The sequence below is a fragment of the Aphis gossypii genome, chromosome X (assembly GCF_020184175.1).
Source record: "Aphis gossypii isolate Hap1 chromosome X, ASM2018417v2, whole genome shotgun sequence".
NCBI classification, from domain to species: Eukaryota; Metazoa; Arthropoda; class Insecta; order Hemiptera; family Aphididae; genus Aphis; species Aphis gossypii.
This window is the reverse complement of record NC_065533.1, coordinates 28264435-28288820: the sequence shown is the minus strand read 5'-3', so window position 1 is coordinate 28288820 and position 24386 is coordinate 28264435. Positions and strand designations below refer to the sequence as shown.

At 28.3% G+C, this 24386-nt stretch overlaps 2 protein-coding genes across 4 annotated transcripts in view; both read left to right on the top strand.

Moving 5' to 3' along the window:
- Positions 1 to 24386, top strand: part of LOC114130554 (uncharacterized) — a 139507-nt gene that overhangs the window by 95405 nt on the left and 19716 nt on the right. For 2 of the 3 annotated variants that reach the window (XM_050208053.1, XM_050208055.1), the window contains exons 3-4: positions 15984 to 16924; positions 22675 to 22909. In XM_050208053.1, the coding sequence (XP_050064010.1) occupies positions 15984 to 16924; positions 22675 to 22909 (1176 nt within the window). The remainder of the gene's footprint in view (positions 1 to 15983; positions 16925 to 22674; positions 22910 to 24386) is intronic. The other variant, XM_050208054.1, reaches the window with a different exon arrangement.
- On the top strand, positions 3249 to 6664 carry LOC126552914 (uncharacterized). The gene is made up of 2 exons (XM_050208056.1): positions 3249 to 4191; positions 5744 to 6664. The coding sequence occupies exons 1-2, from the start codon at positions 3520 to 3522 to the stop codon at positions 6176 to 6178; spliced, it is 1107 nt and encodes a 368-aa protein (XP_050064013.1). The 5' UTR covers positions 3249 to 3519; the 3' UTR covers positions 6179 to 6664.

The window sequence follows — 24386 nt, the reverse complement described above, 5'->3', positions numbered from 1 at the left end:
TCAATATAATATTGTTTAAGTGTGTCTTAAGTGTAATTTCTTTTCACTTAACGCTCATAATACAATTGAATTTAAATGTGTTTTTTTTTTTTTTTTTTATTGAACTGCAATACATTCCAAAACAAGTTAATAATAATAATAATATATAGTGTTGACGTTTGCTAAATGGTCCGTTTAAAAGTAATAAAATTAAAAAAAAATGGGTATCTTTATCATAACATATTGACACACGCACACACACACATGTACATTTATATACCCAGAAAGTACGCAAGACGGGTCGGGGTATTATAAAAATATACATATCCATAATTAAAATTGATTTGACACAAGACAATAGCGTACAGTTAGGGTCATACTAGTTATGATGTCAGATCAATTATTTATCTTGTTTCATCGATATAACTATATATTATTATATAATATGTGTCAGACATTTTTCGACAATAATACCATTAAGGTTTGCATAGTGTAGTTAGTATGTGTCGATGAATTAAAATTTGGTTTGTCTATTTTTGTGGGACAAGGATGCCAAAAAATACTACCCATACTTTATTCGTGGCACATTGATATATTTAACAACAAACGCACTGCGGTTGTTCGGAAACAAAAATTCATGCTGTAGGTAGATAGGACACGTACATAATATTCCGAAGTCGTAACGAGAGATACCTATACGAATATACAAAAAAAAAAAAAATATCGAAGCTCACGTCGATGGACCATATATAATACCAACAAAAGTGGGTCTGAAGGATAGTTGTCCCTATTTTCCTCATACGCACTAGATATATGTCATCCTCACGTAGACCCAAAAACACCGGCTGTAGTCAATTTGCACCAAAATTGTCCCCGAATACATACAAAATATGTCATTTGCACCAACATTTTCGAATTGCATTTGTCATTTGCATCAAAATAGAGATCAGGGTAGGTTTGCACCATCTCAAGTTGTAGACAATATGAATTGTAATATTTTCACCAAAATGCAAATCGATTATGCATGTCGATAGTATGCATGTTAGCAAAGTAGAAAATATTGAAATATGTGAGAAGCTAATAACACAGAATATTTCATTTCAAATTCTGAGCGTTTACTTGTATTTTACTAACCTCTATTCACACGCTCAACGGTATGTCAGTATTGACTTACAACTACCTATAATAACAATAAGAAATGAAACGCATACAATATAACAATAGAATATAAATTAAAAAACAAATTGAAGTTACATTGACACATCACATATTATATTACATTCTATATAATAATATTAGCTGTATTAAAATAAATGCAATTATTTTCGGCAAAATAATTTATTGTTATGATACGAATATAAAAAAAAAGAACTACTTTAGCATACTTGTACATCTTATTTACTTTTAAAAGACCCGTGTAAACAAAATTAGTCAGTTAAAAATAAAAATAATATATATAAGGTATGAAATAATCGAATTCGAGTACATATAGATATTACTGTTTTGGTGCAAATCACAAACTCCCAAAACACCGTTATTGATCCTTCCAAAAGTTATTTATATTTTGTTGGATTATTTCGGTTGGTATAAAGTTATAGTAGTTTACCTACTAGTTACTGCTGTTGGAGTTTTATGGTTTTATATAATAAAACTATGAATGCCAGTTTTTCAAATTACAAAATATTAAATTGCCTAGTGTTGTTTTTCGTTTACGAGTTTCTAACAACAAATTGGCAAACAAATTTTTTTGTCAAGAAAATATTACTTTTTAAAGTCAAGTGAGAATGTCGTTGTTAATTCAATAAAGTTTATGTCTTTATAAAATATTAATTACCTTCGTGTATCGCACTTATTATAATTTCTCGTACAACCGTTATCCTGCAATCAAACAATTCTATGACAGACATTATATATTTATTATTATTGTGTAGTTGTACAACTGCAGCAGTGTGTAGACGTTTGACTCATCCCTTTTGCAAACTCGCGCAGAATAATATTTCGGGGTGTACTTGGATCACATAACGTTATATCGAATAACCATATAAATATATAATATTGTATGAATATCTGTAGTAACACTGTGAAAAATAATATTTAAAAAAAAAAAACGATGTTAGCAACCAACCGAAACGGTGTATAGAATCGACGTAGCATTAGAATGCAAATCGTTCGTGCGAAAATCGTTCGAGGAAATTACGCTCAACTTTATGGATAACGGCGGCGTGTATATATTTGTATTATATATATAATATATATACACATATATTATCTATAGGTGCGTATAATAACGAGAGTGGCGCCGTATATCGTAATAATAAAATAGATAAACGGTCGAATTTCGGCAGTGACGACGAACATCGCATGCTCGTTAGGGGTAACGAATAGCAATTATGATAATACCGAATAAAAAAAAAAAAAACGACTGAATTTAAAACATAGACAAATAAGACACGTCACCGTGTTTTTACATCGGCGGAGTATCTTATATATTATATGGTAAAACAACGACATACAGCGAGCCTCGAAGACGTTGTTTATTTTATAATACATAATAACTCATAAATATTTAATCTTTTTAAGTGTGTCATCGTCAATCGTTTAATAATAGAAAATTTAAACGAAATTCAAAAATATTAGATTTTTACCATAATATACATGTATTTATTAGAAATAATTGAAAAAAGGTACCACGCGTCTATAATGTTGTTGCTGGTCGACAAGTTATAGTCGCCAAGTTTTGTACGAAATTATGGTAAAAACTAATATACGCACTCGGATTGCCACTAGACCAAATATTATAGCCAAATATTCGGTTAAATACAATAGGTATTGAGAACGGAATTTTCAGTAAAAACAACGAGAACGCTGGATTTACATTTTTAATCGACGTTGCCGTTTTCGATAATATTTACCACAATATTTGGTACCAGTTCAGAGATAAATCTCAAAAATTTTCGTAAAACGTACACGGAATATACATATATAATTGTATTCGTATATGAAAAATCGTTATCGTATATATATATATATTATTATCATTATGATATTATAACAGTGTGTCTCGTTTACTCGGTAGATTTTCGCGCGGTCGGTTTTCGTTTCCCTACACGATGGGTTTAATTATTATTCTTTTTCCGCTTTTCCGAGTCACCCCCACTACTCACCGCTCAAGTCGATAATAACCTTAGGCGCGCGCGGTCATACGCGACCGGCCGGTCGGCTTGCCGACCGCTACGGCGCCGCCGCGGCCAAACACTCGCGCGGTCGTCAAGGCAGCGGTGTGCCGGGCAACAGCGAACGCGCAGTCGGACCGACGTGTGAAAACAAACATTCGGCTCGACCGATTGTCGGCGAGCCGTACAAAATATATACATATATATTCGATATCGATTGATCAGACGAGAAAACGAAAGAAACAAAAAAAAAAAACGATATTATAATAGCGATCCTCTCCGCGTCCGTGCGAGACTTCCGCGAGACAACGATCGAGCTGAATACGACGACTGCGACGACGACGACGACGACGACGACTACGGCGAAATGGACGGCGACGAAATGGACGGACGGTCTAACCAGCCGAGTTACCCCTGTTGGTGGAAGTCCTGGTTTCCGGTGCCGCCCGACGGCACCGGACGTTCCGGCGGCGACGGCGCGGCCCCGTCGTCCAAGCCGGCCGCGGCCGCGGCGCAACCGGACGAAATCCAACAGCTGTCGGACGCGGTGCGCCGCGCGCTCGAGTGTCCGGTGTGCAAGGAACTGTCCGGCGCCATGTCGACGTGCTGCGACAACGGGCACGGGCTGTGCGACGACTGCTCGTACACGATGAACAGGCTGCACCCGAAGACGCCGCCCAAGTGTCCGCTGTGCCGGTCGCCGCCCGCCCGCCCGGACGAGGACGGCGGCGACGGCGCGCCGGCCGGGGCGGCGCAGGACCCGTTCTGGGAGTTTGCGTACGGCACGTCCCGGCCGCCGGTTCCGGCCTCGGCCCGCAAGCTGCAAGAGTGCATGTCCGCCATAAAGGTGACGTGCGCTTACCGGCCGAACGGATGTCCCGTCCTGGTGTACGTGCTGTCGGCCGCCGCGCACGAGTCGCTGTGCCCGCACGCCCCGCACGTCCGGTGCATGGTGGCCTACTGCCCGTGGTCGGGCGGCTACGACGACGTGTTCCAGCACGTGGCCGCCGAACACCAGTTCTCCGCCTACGACTTGATGGTAACGTACACGATGTGTGTGTGTGTGTGTGTGTGTATGTGTGTCGCGATCGCGGTCATACCGCGGTCGTGGTTAACCCCATTGCGTTTAGGCGGCGCGATACCCATAACTCAATCGTGTGACGAATTCGGTCGGTGGTCGGTGCACCAATGCGAGGGTACATCTGTATTATACACGATAATACGTAGGTAGCTATTACTTTTTAAACATTTGCGACATTAATTTCCGGGACGTCGGATCTTCGAAAGCACCTAGACTAGGCCCACAACACAAGCGATTTGTGTAATTTTTAAATGCCCGTTTAAAATCTTTAACGAACGACAACGATTGTAAGTCGATCGAAATCGTATGGAAATTTAGAAAAATCATAGAACGGTCGTTGGAACGTCTTGAATTCAGTTGCAGCTTTTATTTTTTTTTTTTTGGGTTTATATTATTCACGTGCACAATGGAAAAAATTAACGCGTCAAAAAATAAGCATTTCAGTATTTTATACTATCCCCCAAGACTCCGTTTCAATTAGAGGCCACAGTGGATACTGACAATTTATTGTTGTGCAACTATAAAAATGTAAATTATTGTATTTATTCATTGACTTTTATAAGAAAATGTTTTTGTTATTTTATCATTATATTATGGAAATACAAAATACATTTTTATGTACATAACAGTCTTGTAAAATATTTGGTAAAATTTAAAAAAACTATAAAATTTTCAAATAATTTCATATTAATGTTCAATATTTCTTAAAAAAACATTCAATGTCAAATATTTGTATTAGTATTTTAAATCTTTTTTTTTGAGTTTAATACGTCATAATGTATATTTTATTCACTTAAGTGTATGCATATTATATGTTATATTTTTAATTTTAATTTTTTAATATATTTTCAATGTTTGGATATTATTTGTTACAATAACTAAATTTAATATGATCTATACGTATACCGCCTACTATACTCTTTTTTTCGGGAAAAAAAATATTATTTAACAAAGACACGTGTACAATATTACATAGCAATAAAAAAGGTAGATGGTGGGCAGAAGGTACCGCTCTTCTATACATAAGGTGTCGAGTACAACTTGTTATCAAGTAAATCGCCATAATAGATCCTATCAAATTTAAATTCAATAACCCATTGTACACGATGAAAAGCGTTTTTCTTAATTTTCTGTCTGATCGAACAAAGAGAATTCGTACATTTTTTTTATTGTTATCTCTTTAAAGTACGTACTTAATCTAATTTGCTATCAAAAACCACCCTCAAAGTGAAAGTCGAAGCATTTTATCGGCAACTCATCGGGTACACACAGACACAAAAACCAAAACACTCGTCATTGAAAAATCGATACATCGAAAATCTTTAACAAGTACCTACACTAGGTAGTCAATATAACATTAACGATGACGGTATTTAGGTGAGCCTAAAAAAAGAGCACCCACCGCTCGATATCGTCACACGATTTTATAACGTAGGTACCTCCTAATTTAACATATCGCAAAGCGTTCGGTAAGAATTTCGTTGAACATTGGCGTGTGTGGTGATCGCAGGCAAACGAGTTCCGGATGCCGGACCTGTCGTTCGGGCTGCAAGGGTCCATGCGACGCGCGTACCTGACCAGGAACATCCGGGACGGCGGCCGGCTGTACTGGGTGTGCGTGGCCCAACCGACGGTGGACGGCCTCCAAGTGGCCGTGCTGAAGGTGTTCGACCCAGACACGACCATGAAGTACACGAGCAAACCGCCGAACATGGTGTTCCGGGTGCGGACGATGAGCCGGACCGGCTGGCCGAGGCAGAGGGGTCGCTCGCGGAGCGTGTGCTGGGACCGGACAATGTTGGACCGGATGTCGGGGATCCTGGCCGACAGCAAGTACCGAGAGAGGGGCTTGAACACGCTGTACACGCCGCCGTGGTGCACTGCGTACGTGAGAAAAGAGATGCAGTACGAAGCCTCGATTTCGTGGAGCCCGGTGAACCTGTGAGAGAGCGCGGGTCGGGGGCAGCGGCAACACCGGAACTGCAGAAACGCGGAAACGAAGACTCAACCCCCACCCGCATCATACGTGTTTGTTATTGTTTTTATCGTTGTTTTTATGCGATAGTCGTATGACATTTCGTCAAATTTTTAACTCTGCACCGCCACAATCAAGGAGGCAAACGGGTGCAACCGTTTATTATTGTGATGTGCCTGCTATATATACGTACAGGATCGCCGACAGATATGATAATATTATTTGTCTCGATGATCTGCTGCCGCCGTCGAAATCGTCGTCGCAGCGACAATATCAAAATATAATATCGTTTTACCGCCTCGTGCTACGCTCCTCGTCTGGCTTGACACGCGTTTCAGGTGTGTTCGACGAGACGAGAAGAACGTTATTGGTATACCTATCGTTAAACTTTATGAGTGATTATTTTGTTTTTAAGTATACAGCATACACCGTTGGCGTAAATTTTAATAACCAACATTTTGTTGTTATTATTTTTATTATTATTAATAGGTACTATTTTTTGTTATTGATTTTAATTGTTCTGCGTGGCCTAGAGTAAGTATTTCGAATCGCGCATTTTGAAACTGATGAAAATTAAATAATATCATATCATTATAATTATCGCTCTGATCATAGGAATAATTAAGTTAGTACATATTGATACGATTATTATTTTTCTTACTACCCAAATAATGTCAGGTATGTTCATACATATAGTTTTTGAGTTATATATATATAAAAAAAAAAACAAATATTATATTTTATGATATTCTTAGAGACGATTATCAGACGTTGTAATAATTGAAAAGCTTTAAATGACCATTTGGTCAAACAAATAACAATTTTATATAAAATATCTGTTCAAAAATATTATTGTACTAAAAAATTACATTTCTATGACTCAATACTTATAATAGCTTACGATAACTCAATACTAAAAGTGCACTGCAAGGAAGATACGTTATGCGGATCGGTTAACCCGGGTCACTTCAAGTCGGGTTTACCCAACCCCAAGATGAAACTTTATAAGGCCGAAGTTGTTACATATTTTTATGTAATATCATTGATATATTTTGTAAAAGAAAAACAAGAAAAACTAAACAGTTAAGTCAAAGTTAAATTAACTGTATTCGTTGTGGGATTTTGTACGTATTTTGCCCAAAAAAAAAAAATAAAAAAAATTAATATTAAAAATAAATAATGTTACTGAATATTTAAATGAACCTAATTGGACTATGTGTTTTAAATATTTTAAAAGCTTAAAATGAATAATATTTATAAACATTCGCACGATAACATTTAACAATTAAACCCAATAAATATGGAACGTTAAAATGTAACTAAAAATTATATTGCAATAACAACTATACCTATATATTGAATAAAACAATATTTGTAACCTTTGTGCGTACCTATATTACAAACAAACTTTCAATAAAATAAAAACACGGATTAACTATTAGCACTCGATTGACGTACATTTCATAGAATTAAGCGATTGATAATAATTATTTATTTTTATATTTTGACGCTTAAAAAAATAAAACAATTATTTAATTTTACTTTTACTCGGTTTGTTATATTGTACGTATAAAATATAACCGCTGTGAATATCAAATATTATTTGATACTAGGAAAACATCAGTTGTGTTGTGTAAACCGCATTATATAATATAATAATATAATATATATTCTATTTACTGTAACGTTAAATATTTTTGTTCATACTTTATTATACAATTGAAAACTCATCAATAATTACAAATATATATATATATATATATACACACATAATATATCACTCGCTAATCAATTGAAAACGAAAATGCTTTTTTTAAATGATTATTTATTATTAAATTTACATCACAAAAGATTTGATTTAGAGTTTTAATATTTTGAAGTTACAGATGTCCAATACTAAATAATCGTATTTCACCTAACACATAAAATAAGATAAAAAGTACTTACATAAGTACAAATACTCGTACAATGCAAACACGTCACCGTATAAATCTACGGGTATTTATACAAATATTTATTTTTATAGGTACTAAGTTATATTTTAACAATAATCACAAGTTTCCATGGCAATAACTATTACACCAGTAAATATTATTTAAATATAAAGAAATTGAAGTGTATACTGTTGAATTCGCTTCAAAACGTGTCCCATAAATATTTAATAATTTGTTCGTTGTCAAGAGTCCATTTATGTCATAGCAGGGTTGTAGTGACAAACCAAAATTCGTTTTTGTGGTCGAATACAAATATGATTGTAAAAAAAATAATACTAAACAAATACTGTATATTGTACATAAGTATGAGAAACGTTCGCCAATTCAAACTGGCAAGTGGTATTATATTTCTTATAGGTACCTATTCGTTCTTAAATCTTGTCAATACTCTTTTTTATTGAAATCACATTTTAACATTTCAAATGACGAAACTGTTATGATACTATATCCTTGATATCCTTGATTTGTCCAGTAATACTAACGTAGTAATAATATACGTAGTTTGCCACCGATATTTCATAATTTTAAATACCTGAGAACTCGGTCTACAGTATTGAAGGGTTTGAGTGTAGAACGTCATTGAGTATTGAGTAGGTTCCTATTCTAGAATGTGTTAAATTTTAATTCAGAGACAAATCATCGTATTAAATATTTTCAATTCGATTGAATTCGATTGCAAGCAAAGGATACGAATGAATCAGCATTTATAAATGATACATTTTTATATCATTTTATATTTATGTTATTATTATTATTATTATTTTCCTTATTTAGTGAGATGTTTCATATAATATATTAAGCTACTGCAATATTTAATTTTAATGTTATTAAATACTATAATGATAATACATAATATTATAATATGTTATTGTTTTTCACATATCGCATTGAAAAGTTTCAATAATCTCTAAGACAATTATTGTTTGTAAATTATAATATCTACCGAAGAAAAAAATATTTATTTTTCGTTTAATTAATTAAACCCCAAACGCTTATAGAGAAATAAAAGAACTTATTAGGAACCATTATTAAATGTTTAAGGATTAATACTGAGAATTAAAAATGTTATCAGATAAAAGCCGAAAATAAACTTAACAAACTTAACAAAAAATAAATGTTTCAAATCCCTACAGTTAAGAACTAAATTATTAAGAATATATTAAATGAAAATTGCAATTTGTTTTATAATTTCAACTTCAAAAGATTTAAACAAATTGTGAGTATATATTTTCTAATTATTCAACTGCTAGAAGGATAGCGTTTGAAAAATATTGCGTTAAATAGATTATTTTTTTTTTAATTTACAACAAAAAAGAAAAAGAAAACTAATTAAATCAAAAACTAGTATTTTGTAAATTTAATATTCCCACTTTCTCACATTTTTTTATGTTAGTTCCCAATTATTAAAAATGTAATTTAAATTTTAGTATTTTTTAATATCCCATAGAATCAACTAATTATTATTATTACTACCAGAAATTACTTTCAATATGGTATTATAAAAATGATGACGGACCATATTAAACTAAAGTGTATAGTAATAATAATAATTATTATTATATACCAATGTAAAACCAATATATTATTCGCCCTTCTCAGTGTCTAAAACAAATTATGTATTTGGGACAAAATAAATCTACCAACATTAATATTATTATAATATTATAATGTTACTAAATATTAACTTATTAATTTCTGTATAATATAATCACTGGGTACATATGAAAACATTGTATCTCACAATATTCTTACGTTAAGTAGTTTTGAAAAATACTACCCAACTTCTATAAGAATAATGCCGAAATAGCATTTTTTTAAATATTCAAAAAAAAAAACCATAGTAAACTTACTTTACATAAATAAATTTAAAAAGGATTTTTACTAACGTATTATCTGAGAAACTATTTGACAGATTTTAATAAAATTGATATCAATAGATTCTTTGAGACTCTGGGATGTTTAAAGCTTATGTTTTCAACCCTTATATCAATTGTTACTGGCAGACCACGATGCGTGTCTAGACTGAAGAAGGTGAAGAAGTTGGCCGTAAACATATTTTACTTAACCCCCTAGATAGAGCTGAGTAAATAATCTTTAATAAGCATATTTACAAATATTAAGTGTTTTTATGTCATTGTTTGTAAGAAAAGTTCTGTAATTCTGATTAGCTTATCAATAGAATAAACACTTATGCATTTGCATATTTTTCTGGTTAACATTACCGTATTCTCGGTGAGTACACAATACATTTCACAATGAATGTGATTAAAATGATCAAATACTCAAAATATTTAGTGTTCATTTTTGCATTTTGATATCTTCGGTTTTAAAGGACATATTTTTTCGAAAATCAAACTCTTCAATTAATATTTTTCGAACCATGATCAATAATTTTATCTAACTATACATTTGTATAGAAAATAGTTTGTATCTTAATGATTAATAGGTTAATAATATTATATCTGTATTGGCTGTATTATTGTTTAGATACCTATATAATATATGTCAGTAAATTGAATTAAGTAAAATAATTAAAATAAATTAAAATAAAGAAAAAAATATAATTTTTTTATTAAATTTTTAAATTTTTTTGATTCATAAATGTATATTTGATGATTTTTTAATGCATAAAAGCTTTTAATATACTTATAAATATCACGCCATAATTCGATTATGACATTTAATTCAATGAAAAAAATGATATTTATAAACAATATATTATTATGTTATTTATACAAGGTAAATTTATTTATATTCATATAATATATAAATACACTTAATTTATTAGTTATTATTAAGTAAAAAAATAATAATTTATATTGATTATAATTATAAAATATTTCGTACTATGAAATTGGTTTTACAACATGACTAAATAAATGTAAAAAAAAAAAAAAAAACAGGCAACCAGTGACGAGTTTAATACACTGTTTTAAAATTGATTTACCACTATACAATTATCTTCTGATTAAATATATTATATTTTATTTTATTTAAGATGCTTTTTTATATCAAATGAAATTCCCACAAAGAGCGTTTCGAAAAAAATTAAAGATAAACAACGACGACGATGTGACCGACATACAAGACATGTATACATTATACAATACCAAAATAAATAAAATAATATTAAATTTATAGTTAATTAATCAAATATAGAAATATAAGCAATGCACTTATGCTTATTAGTTTAAGCTTAAAAACTATACTTAACCAATTTCGACAAAAATTTTAAAGATTTAACCACTTAAAAAAATACACTAAGCGCTATATTTACCACAAGCTGATTGCTCACTTAGGTTGAGTTGGTACACAAAGCGAGGTTTACCGATGCCGATTCTCGGTAAAACGAGGTAAACTAAAACCAAGATACACAGCTATAGAATAGAGTAGTATTTTATGTTAAATTAATTTTTAATAGATTTTAACTAAAATCCTCAAATATTTTACATTATATTATTATTTGTCTTATACATTTCTAGATAGGTTATTTTTAACTTTTTATTGCTGTCTCAACTGCTAGTCAAAACATAGAGATTATACTAAAAAAACTTCGTTACTATTTGTAAAGAAAATAATGATTTAGATAAACAATAGGTATTAAAATATATTTTTGAGTAATAAAGGTCTTTAAACGTAAAAGTTCCCAATTTATTATAATTTAAAAACTACAAAATCGTGAATTGTATTTAATTTCAATTAAAAATTCATTTTAACAATATGTTTTCGTTATTAACTATTTAGATATGATGGAAGTTTAAAATATGGAAAGAAAAGTAAAATATATATATATTTCTAATATTTTATATTTTTCAAATATATGATTTAAGGGTTTTAAGGGTTTTATCATATCTTAAATAAATAACTCTAAAACTAAATAATATATAGAACTTTAGTCAATTTGAGTACAAATAATAAAACAAATAAGTGTTGCTCAAAAATATTTTTTAATATATTATTTTTGTGTTTTTTTTTTCAAATCAAAAATCAAATGTTTTACCTACATTTAGAGTAAAATTATAAAATCTCAATAAATATTTTTCATTTAACTAAGTTTTACATTTTTTGAGATGAGAGGTCTTTTTGTCTTCTTGACATTAATTTGATTAATAGAATCAAATGATCTGTTCTCAAAGTCCAATAAGCGATATTTATAATATATATATATTATATAGGTATGTAAAACATCAAATTTTTGATTTAATTAAGATACTATTAAATACTTAATCACTTTCTGGGTTAGATATTACAATTGATTTAATTACAAATTATTATTTCTTAGATTATTTAAATTGAACCAATCTTGTTGTATAGAAATAGTGTTTTACAACTTTGAGTAAACATTAATCAATAATTTACTATAAGATAGCCTTTAAAAAAACCAGAATATTATACAAGATTTATATATATAATAAATAGTTACTACCTACTTACAATTTTTATTGCTGAATCTACATTTTTATGCACAATATGTAGGTACATAATATTATAATATATAATAACAACAATAATCCATTAGTATAATATTGTATGTATATTAACTAGAGAAATAAATGACTACATTCTGAATTTCATATACTTACATATTCATATACGTATATGTGATATACATCTATACATAATAAATATACTTATTTTCTACTTATAAGTGAGTGAAATAAATAATTTATAGTAGTCATAACCCGTTTAAACATTTGGTCCACTAAACATTAGGGATTTTGAGTAATGCAAAAGCTAAAATAACATGGGGTTGTGGTGCAAGTATGTTTTTGAGGTATTTTTTATTTACTAGCTTAAGTGAAACAGGCTGGGTCTTTGCAAATTGTGTCATTGAAGGCATACCAAACTTAGACCTTTGGGCATCAAATGCAATATTTTTTTCATTGCATTTTTTATGCAGGATAAGTATTGGACGTTTAGTATACTTTATTTATACTTATTATTTTTATTTTATAGTGTAACATATTACTCTCATATAGAGAGTTTGAGGATCAACCGAATCAAGTACATATTGTATTCAACGACCTATTAATAATGGATGTGTTATTCGTTGTTATTGAAACCTGAAATATTTATACTATACATATTAAATTTATATTTATTAAATAACGTCAAGATATGCTTGCATTATACTATATTACACACGTCAACCATGTAAGAATATTACAATATCGTGTATGTTCATCGTTAAAGTAACAACAACAGTGAAGAAATTAGCAGTTATTAATTACTAAGTGGACGTCAAATAACAAAATATGATTCTCAAATTAAATTTTAATTGATTAGTGCATTATAAACTAATGTATCACTATAGTATGAGAATACTCAAAGTTTTCAATCATAATAATTTTATTTCAATTATTAAAATTACTCGATCACAATTTTTAGTGTTTAAGTTAATTAACTACTTCAAAGATGTCATAGATATAATTTTATCATCGGTACATGCAGTTAAGAGATTAAAATAGTAATATTAGGTTTGCTTTGTATAAAAAAAAACATGTCTCGAAAATATTTGAGCTTACGGCTAAAATTTTAACGCTGTTGACATTACAATCAGTGCAATTCTTTAAGTAAAAAAATCAATCAATTTATGTTTATGTTAACATTATAATTTTTTACATACAATGGGATTTAAATTAATATGATGATCATTGGGTATTTCAGATGACTGGCCTGAAGTACCTTATTATAAATCATGCAATTAAAATTTGATGTATTACATATTATTATATGTGATTCATATCAGTATGAGTATATGTATTAATATTATTGTGTACTACTACTCTGCAGTACTCGTTAGTCCCAGGTGTAAAACTTTCTCACGACTAAATACAATTACGCACGTTTGAGCAACCACATCACTAATCAAGTATGCCTTTAAATAAAGCATACAATAACACCTGTCATCAATTTTATCATTTTATGAAAATATATGAATACATAATACGAGTCTTAATAATATACATTTTTTTGTTTCAGTCAAATGTATTATCATGTCGTCATAATAACTTAATTACAAATAGTTTTTAAATTATAACATACAAATATTTTGATTAAAACATAAACATTATGAAAACAGACAAAAATTGTAACATTTTTAATATCAATTTGCAGTAATAATAAACAGTATTCATATAAAATGTAACTTCAATCAGTTGTAATATAATATAGTGTACGGATGTTTTTATTTATTTGACTGGTTTTGTCTAATTGGCCCATAACTTTAAGTGAGTCTAAAAAACGTAATATAAATGCAAACTCAGATTTTTTTTAATAATAAATTTAAATTAAAAACGCATTATTTATAGTTATTAAAATAATAGCTGAAAAAATGAACACAAAAAGTGGGTACATGAATATTTGAACTTAATAAATACGAGTATTTCGTTTTCAAACTTAGTATGAAAATATCAATAAAATCTAATCGTGCTAAATATTGTTTGAAAATAATTTAATCGCATGATAACATGTCTCTAAATTTGACACAGAATTAAGTTTATAACATAAAATAGTTCATAATATGTCTCATATTCTATATATCATGGTAATGATTAAAAAGAAAAAAATGTGAAATAAAGTCAATGAGGGTTTGTATAAATTAAATTTATTTTGTGTAAAAAAAAATATTAATGATAATAATAATATTTTTAATATGGAATAAAATCTACCGTATTGCAAAATAGCTAGTAATAAAAAAATAACTGACTGATAAAAAACAATAATTTTAAAACTGAGTTCATATACATAATTATTTTCATTTTATAATTAAATAATCTATACTGTATGTGTAAATTATAAGTATAAATATGTTCCCATAAATATTGTGACTGTTCGATAATATTTACCAAAAAGGGTGATTAAGAATCAAAAGTCATGTAATCGGCCGTCGATTTAAGCAAGATCTCAAACCATTAACCGAAAACCGAAGGACTAGAGAATTTTATATTTTATAATTAGTTAAGAATGTATTATTATGGAAATAAATAGTAATAATAATAAAAAATGTAATATAAATGCAAACTCAGATTTTTTTTAATAATAAAATGGGTTAAATACAACTTACAACACAATAATAGATACACAATAAAATTACTAAAATTGAAATGAAAATTTGTACTGAGAAAACAAAATATGCATAAAACGGGACAGACAAAATAGTGAAACGAATAAAATATTAAAAAGGAAAGGTGAGACAAAAACCTTCTCGTGAGACCATGGTTTTAGTTATTGGAACCAGACAGATCAAAAGCTAGATAATATCGTTTACGATGTTAACAAACATTTACTTCGACGTTTAGTAAACAGACAGCCCGAATTTCTACATTATCAAACGTTTCAATCCATCAAACTGCTATCGAATTTCCACTAGGATTATTAATATTTACCTTGTGTATAGATATAACAATAAAATATAAAGGTATATAATATTAACGTGTTACTCGTTAATCGAAAGTTACATATTAAAAAAAAAAAAACGGCGTAGGCGTATGGAAATTAACTTATAATATATTAGTGCCGAGAAAATCGATCCATATACTACAAACCATAATAGTTCATAGTATTTTTATTTCAAACTCCAATAATTAGAATAATAGATATACATATTAGATATTATGATAGTATTGTAGTAAATCAACTATAGCTATTGTGTTTGAATTGTATGAATAAGTAGACATCAAACTTCATGTTTTTTTTCTACATTTGTTTGACTGAAACTATAAACACGTTTATGTGATGGTTTTGATGATTAATTATTGTATTTTTTTCTCTTCCCACAGGTCTCCCTTCTAAGGACCCAATAGCACGGAGTACAACTACAGATGAAGGGATGGGTGATAGACAGCAAGGTGTTCTTAGAGGATCATCGTTGCCTTATGATAACGGCACTGAGGAAAATTCATCGAAACCTGACAAACGCGACGATAAGGAGCAGGTAGCTATAATGGTACCGATCTCTGTGGAACCGACGAAGATAGTAGTACAAGCGGATGTACACAACATATCTGATGGATCTAAGAAAACCGATATGAACGATAAACCAGAAGACAAACCAGAAGAAAACCACAAGATGGACGTAGTAGTTAAATCACTCACAGATAATGAATCAGACATGACTGAAAAACTTAACGCAATACATACAGCCGATATCACTGAAAAACCGAATGCAACACATGCAGCCGACATGATTGAAAAACCGAACGCTACACATACTGCCGATACCATTGAAAAACCGAACGTAACACATACAGCCGACATGACTGAAAAACCAAACTCAACACAAACGGCCGACAAGAACAAAGAATCTGATGAAGACGTCCAATCAGACGTAAAAGCCAAAAAAGAGCTAGAAAACATGTTAATAAAAGATCAAAAAAATGAACAACACGTCGAAGAGATCTGTAAGAACAAGGAAAATGCCGATGGAGATGCCGAAAAGATTAACTCAGACGATTCAAAAGACCAGGTACCGGAATTGGAGACTGAATATCGTTTGACGATGATACACAGCGTGCGAGAGGCTGTGAACCGGATATGTGAACAGGCTGTGGAGAAGACAGCGGCTATTGTCAGAAACAGAGGCTTCAAGCGTAATAGCAATGCCTCCTTAATAAGCTCGCTAAAAGATCGTGAAGCTGAAAATTCAGAGGCAGCCGATAACGCAAGCAGTGAATTTTCATTACCGCCGCCACCGCCGCCGCAACAACAACCTTTGGACACGGTAAGTCATACGAATACGTCACATAAATATAAATTAATATTTACTTAATAACGAATTTGATGCGATATAATATAGTATACGATTATACTACATAATTTAAAATGGAAAAAAGTGTTTGTTTATCGAATATAGTGGGAATTCGATGATATGATATTTCAGTGGAAGTGGCTGTTTAGCAAATAACATGAAAATGATGTTCACTACAATTATTTAGTGAAGCATTTAAAATATATGTATATATTTCGAATAAATCGTATTCGTATTTAAAGTGAAAAATAAGTGGACAATATTTGAGTATACATTGGGTAGAAAGATCAAAGAAATAAAGATGGAAAGAGAAAAAGCCTCAGAGTATACGCTTTAAGATTATAATTGAAAAAAAAAATGTATTTTAATTGAATTGAACTTATATACTAAACATGGTAAAAACATAACTTGATAGTTAATAAACTTCATAATTATTTAATTTTTCCCCTCGCTGTTATACACACAACATGTTTTATAAGTTATATCTAATTTAAATATCCAAACAAACTCGAAAGGAATAATGTATTAAAAATAATTGTATTTTTCGATAAAAAACAGCTACAATTATTAAAACATGTATTTTTATTGAATAAAAACTTCTGGAAAATTACAAGAATCTATATTATGTAATATAATAACATTTAATCAGTTTCATTAATGACAACAATATTCATTACTACAAATGACTTTTAGTTATTGAATTGTCCAATTATTTTAGATTTTTATTTTAATTTGACTATTTTTTTTTTTTATTGACAGTGTTATAGTTTGTATATATTTTTATTATATTGGTCAGTTAACAATATATACAGAAAAAAAATGTACATAGAAATTAAAAATAAAATAATACCACAGTTAAATAACGAAGAAAATAACGAGAAAAAAATATATTAGGTATAGATTTGAGTTAATTTTAAATTTATTTTCTTATAAATATTTATTAAATCAATAAATTAAATTGACTTAATTAAATTTATAATCAGCTTAAAATAATATTTCCAATTAGCAAAATACATTAATTTTCATTTCCAGTAAGTACATTGTATACGAATTATAATTTACCATTTGAAAAGCATAAAACCCGATCTTTAAATATTTAGTTTGTACATTGATACTTTGAGTTTTAATTTTTAACTTTGTAATGAATTATTTAATGTATTAGTTTGAACAACAAAAAATATTCTTTTCTCCGTTTTCCTTAACATATTTTTACTTAAATAAATTACAAAATAGTTGGCTGTAGATCGTATGATAAATATTTATTTTCTTAAAACAGTCTGTTAAATTTATAATGTATGCATATTTCACTATATTTAAATCTAGAATTTTTTTATTTATCATAACGTTAATATTGTTGTATAAAATAAATACGATTATTATATAATATTAGAATTGAATAATAAATAAACAATTTTGAGTCAATAAGTTTCCAATAAGGGTACATAAATTGTGTGTATTTCAAAGAAGTATTATTATGAAACATAGACCATAATATTATTGAGAACTCATAATAGTTTCAGCGGAAATACCCACCATTGTTTTCTTTTATTAGCGTAGGATTATGGAAAAATTCCTGGAATTTTTCTCTCTTTTATAACAATATTACGTCCTGTAAGTCAGTAATGACTTTAAAAAAAAACATCTTTTGAATAAAACATTTTAGATTAATGTCATAATTCCTATTCCTTCAATTCTAAATTCTAATATAAATGCAATAATCTATTTAATTTATCTATTTAGTATAATCAATGAAAACCATATTTAGTATATATCCTAGTGTATATTCCTAGGCTGTTGAAAGCGAATCATTCTTAAGGAGGCGAATTTAGCCAATATTCGATATCCTTCCAGAGTTGTGTGTAACTGTGTGTGTGGTGACTGATCATTAGTGCGCGTGAGTTCCACGAACGCTTTATGTAATTAAAGATAAACTAAGGCTAAGATTTTTGAAAATCAGTCACGTGTCACTAAATTTTGTGATAGAAAAAGTTTTACATGGAAATCCTAAAAAGCTGAAAAAAATTCACCCAGTACCAAAACTTCGATTTTAAATTTTAAAAAAATATTTGAATTCCTTATTTTGTTTTCTAAGTTTTGTAGGAAATGAATTTTCGGTTTTTTTGTATTGTTTAATTACTATAGTAACAAATGAATTATATTAATTATGTATATTTTTTTTTTCAAAATGCACCTTACTTTAGTGTTAATAAAAAAAATAATAAAATCAATTTCCTACAAGATCTAGAAAAGAGAATAAGGAATTAAAATTTGTTTTCAAAATTAAAATCAGACTTTTGTTACTGGGTGAATTTTTCTTCCACTTATTTGTCTAAACTCTAAATGCACAAAAAAAGACCCTTTTTTAATTGGTATGTTTACTTATATTAGTGTAATAGGATTTAGTTTTTCATGTAACATGAATAGTTAACTAGTGAAAGGTACGAGTAAAATAAAGTAAAATACGAGTAGTTCAAGAATAGTTAAATATTTTTTAAAAATATATGTTATGTTTAAAAAATTAAAGTTTAGATGTTTTATGAACAATGCAAGTGCCTGTTTACTGTTATTAATTTTATGATTACATAAAAAATATAAAATTGATGAAATCAAACAATGGTTTTTGTGTAAAAATTCAAATTTTCCCAATTACAATATTCTATGCAGAACGATGAATTTATTGATTTTACAATCATGTGTTTTTTTTTCGAGTCTATATTATAATATACTATATAATTATTCAATAGTAGAAAAAATTTCTTCTTATGGATGTTTTTTTTTAATTAATTTTGATTTAATCTTTCCTTATGGAAAATGTTCAATCCTTTTCAAAAAAAAAAAAACGTAGGCAATGGGTATACTCGGTGGTACAATAGAGTAAATGACTTATTATTATGGATTGGGTATGATAAATTTAAACTCAATTATAATATATATATATTTTTATACGAAAAATGAATGTGAGAAGAAGGGGTCTGCCAGCCTGTACCACTAACTAAGTTTCTTAATATGTCTTTTTGATATTTATAGCTATTGAAATCATTTATTTTTGTTTTAATATAATGGTAGGCTGATAAAATTTTTCCCAAAAATATTATTTTTATTATATTATTAGAATTTAATCATTATAGAATACATTTTTACTATAATATTATCATCTTTAAAAATAACACATCATTGTAAAATCAATACCTTCATTGCTCCGCTCAAAATATAAATGTTTAGAGGAAAACGTACATTTTTAGGTACATAAAACCAGTTTTGATTTTGTTTTATTATTGTGTGTAACTCAGAAATAAATTACCTAAAGTACTTGAAATATTTATAAAATATTTATGATATGCTATAATTTTAAAAATATCCTGTCTCTTTTTTTGACTTTTTATTTATTGGTAAGTTTCGAAAAATTGTTCACTCTGTCAAAAATCTGAACAAAAATAAACAATTAGGAACTTAGATTATAAATGCAAGGTCCTTCTTACGTAATTAATATACTAATTAAGAATTATCAAAAATACATAGATAGATAGTCACAGTAATTTTTTATAAGCGCTTAAAGTTTATATAGGTATTTTAATTTAAAATGTGTATGCAATTAGATGATAATATGTTATAATTTCTTGTTATTTCAAAATATTACTCGTGGATATTTCAAATTTAAATGATATTAATATATTTTAAATACAACGTATTTGTCAACAAATATTCAACCAACCATATAATAAGCAGAAACTAAATTACTACATTAGAATATATAATATATAATTAAATAATAAATGAAAAATATACATAAATAGTAATAATATTATATTTTCAATTATTATTAATAAGAAATTCATGAATCAGCCATAATGCTTAAAATTTAATACAAGGTTCTTTATAATTTTTTAATTATTATTTATAAATATTAAAGATATTTAAGCACATTTTCATAAATATTTAAAATTCAAATGTTGACGAAATTCGTCAAAATCAACAAAAAGCGTTGTACGCAATGGAAACATTATTAAATTAAAATTTAAAATATCCTTTATAGTAACTTACTTAATACTCGATAGATATGTATTTAAAGCAATATGATAGTTACTTAATATCCTCCTCTTTTTTTTTATATATTTATTTAAAAAATACCAATTAAACTCGAATTCATCTTTAAAGTAGAAAATTAAATTTTTACAGGTTTAAAGACAATGATGAATGCTTAAAAAAGAATAATAATAATATACACTATAAAATCACTAATTACGTATTTATAGCTCTCCTATTTTGAATCTAAAATTAATTGCATTTTTAATTAGTTTAGTTATCCAAAGTTATAATATTCATAAAATAGTCGAAAAAAATCAACAACATAAATTGAGAACAATTCATTCAAGAAAGAATTAAAAATCAATATTTTTCCACATTACAGAAAATATCTTTTTATGTTTTTTGAGTGTCAAATAATGAACTAAACAAAATAGGAATTCATTTTAAAACAAAAATATTATATGATTTGTTAAATAATATATAGTTTCATTATTATTAAGTTGAACTTTTAAGGACATAAATAGGCAGTTATATTTGCAGTTTTGAATAAAATTCACCATTGTATAATTATATAAGGTACCTAACCTTAGATGGTGTTAAATTATTTGGCACTTTAAGACCATTTATGCTTCATTATCAAAAATATTCACTATAAAGAACACGTCACCAAAAGATGATTGAACTACCAGAGTCAAGTCATTTAACCTTTATCGTGGTATAACTCATAATACATTGATCCATTAATAAAGTTACTGTTACTTATTTAATACGCCATTAAAACTCTTCAAAACTTATAACGAGTAAAAATAGGCTAAAATCAAATTAAATGTTTAAAAATATGAAGTTTTTAAATATTACTGTATTTTTTAGAATTAAAGTAATAAATAATATAATTCTTTACAAACAAAAAATGTTCTATGGAGAAAAATGATCAATCACAATAAAATAATTTATATTAATGTATACTTGAATATGACTAGGTAAAAATAAAAAAACATATTATATGATGCAACTGATCGATGGTTGTATGTATTATATAAAGTCATTAAATTAAATTTTATAATTGAAATCGAACAAATAAATAGTTATCACTGATCAACCAACATTATATTATGAAAATATATACATAAAACTAATTGAATGAACTTATTGAAAATAGTTTTATTTTTTATTGTGCATTTTATGTGTTGTGGTGCTGTGTGATTTTTAAATGTAGGCTCTAATAAATATTCTATTGATTATTGTTGTTATATAAAAACATGAACTATGAAAAAAATATAATGCTCATTCACCCGTGTTATTCGACATTAATCAGTAATGTTATTTAGTTAGTCGAATAGAAATTCCAAGTACAACATTTTTATGTTTTTCGAACTAATCATAGCATAACTTGACTGTAAACAGTGTTAAAATGTTTCTACACGTTATTCACTTCTTATAACGCTTTTTTGCCTTACTGTAAAGTAGCTTTTTTGTTTATCCAGAACTATATAAATAAGTGGAACTATGAATATTATGAATGTCATTGGCAATTATTCAGTTATACATTTTGTTATTTTTGAGCGAAATATGTTTTTTATTTAACTTGAAAAATATATAATATTTTTATTGAGCATATTATTATGTATTGTATAAATAATATTTGGATACCTATCGTTTTAATCATAATACAGTACTTATTACCAATAATATAACAGAGTATGTTACAGGGATCAATAGCTCAAGAATCGTCATGGCCACCACCGCCGACTCTTTCTGAAGCGGAAGAGGAGAAGACTATAGCACCTGCAGGATTTTCATTTGACTTACCAGATCCACCGACAGAAATGGATCAGTTGGATTCAGAGACAGATAAATTAGATATATCTGACGAAGAAATGAGAGCTACTGGATTACCGTCAGACGATGATGATAAAACCGATACAGAAGGTGGTAGGTAGACAATTGTGGTAAAGAAAATGTAGCAAAAAAAAAGTAAAAATAAAAATAAAAATTAGTATAAAAATATTTTGTGAAATTATTTGATAGATGTGATATTTATTTATTTATTTATTTTTTTTTTTTTTAGAGTAGTTAAATACTGTAGAAGAGCGTAGATTATAAAAATTCTTTATTTGTTTTGTGGTTTTAAGTTATATTATTTATGGAATGTTTTCTAGTTAGTTTTCTTTTTTTTTTTTTTTAATTTTATTTTAGATTACCCTTGCCATGTTTTACATAATTTTGATTTTAATTTGTATATGACTGTATTCTAAAAAAAGATACTTTTATATTCAAAAAATATAGCATGTATTTATTTACAAAAGCAGTAGAATTTGTGGCTTTAACGTTTTACTATTTATTTGTATAATTATTTCACAGGATTAAAACTTTTATAAATAATCGATCCAATGGATCAAAAGTTTCCAAACTATAATACATCAAAAGCCACACGTTGATACGTGGAAGGCCACATGCTTCTAGAGTATACGAAAACAACTGTGTGTGTTTTTTTTATTTACTAACGTTAATGGTAAATATAATAATATTTTACACTTCGGGTAATGGATCAATTAATTTTGTACATTTTATTATTCTTATCTTGAATTACGGAAAATACATTACTAAGTTGTAATCATATTATACATCTCATATCACTTAAAATTACAACTAAATGTGATATTTATTTTTGTAAAAAAAAAAAAACAAATATAAACACCCTAAATTATTGTTTATGTCAATCAATACTGAGTAACAGTGATATATAGACAAAAATTAATCGTTAAAAAACATTTTGACTGTTGGAAGAAGGTTGACTATTGCACAAAAATTTACTGAAGAATTATCGTTACCACGAATTGTTCTTATAAATAAATAAATTATAATTATAATTTTTATAATTTTTTATTTATTTATTTTTTTAATAATTTTTATTTATTCTTATATATTAATACATTTCTAAGAATAACGGGCGCTATCGTAAGTCACAGTTCAATCCGTCATGTATGTTTATGATTAAAATTTGCATCGAATTCTTAATAATAAAATGAGGTGATAATCTAACACATTATGAGATAATTTACATTTATCGTTTGTCAAATATTTCTAGAGTGAAGTATACACTTCTGCTTTTGAGAATACCACAGGGAAAGATTGAATATTACAAAGTAAATGCTGGTATAAATCCATGAATATAGATAGATGAAAATCATCAAAAAGGGTATTTACAACCATCTCGAGTCAATATTTAGAATGATATAAAATCAATTTCAATAGGTGATAAATGATCGTATACTATAAATTATCATCAATTTTTGGAAAATCAAAGAACTTGGAACCTTGAATGAAATTTTAAGCAGACAGGTATATACTATTTAAATATTTACTACAGGACGGTATTTATTTAAAGGAACTACAAGTTATAGAGAGC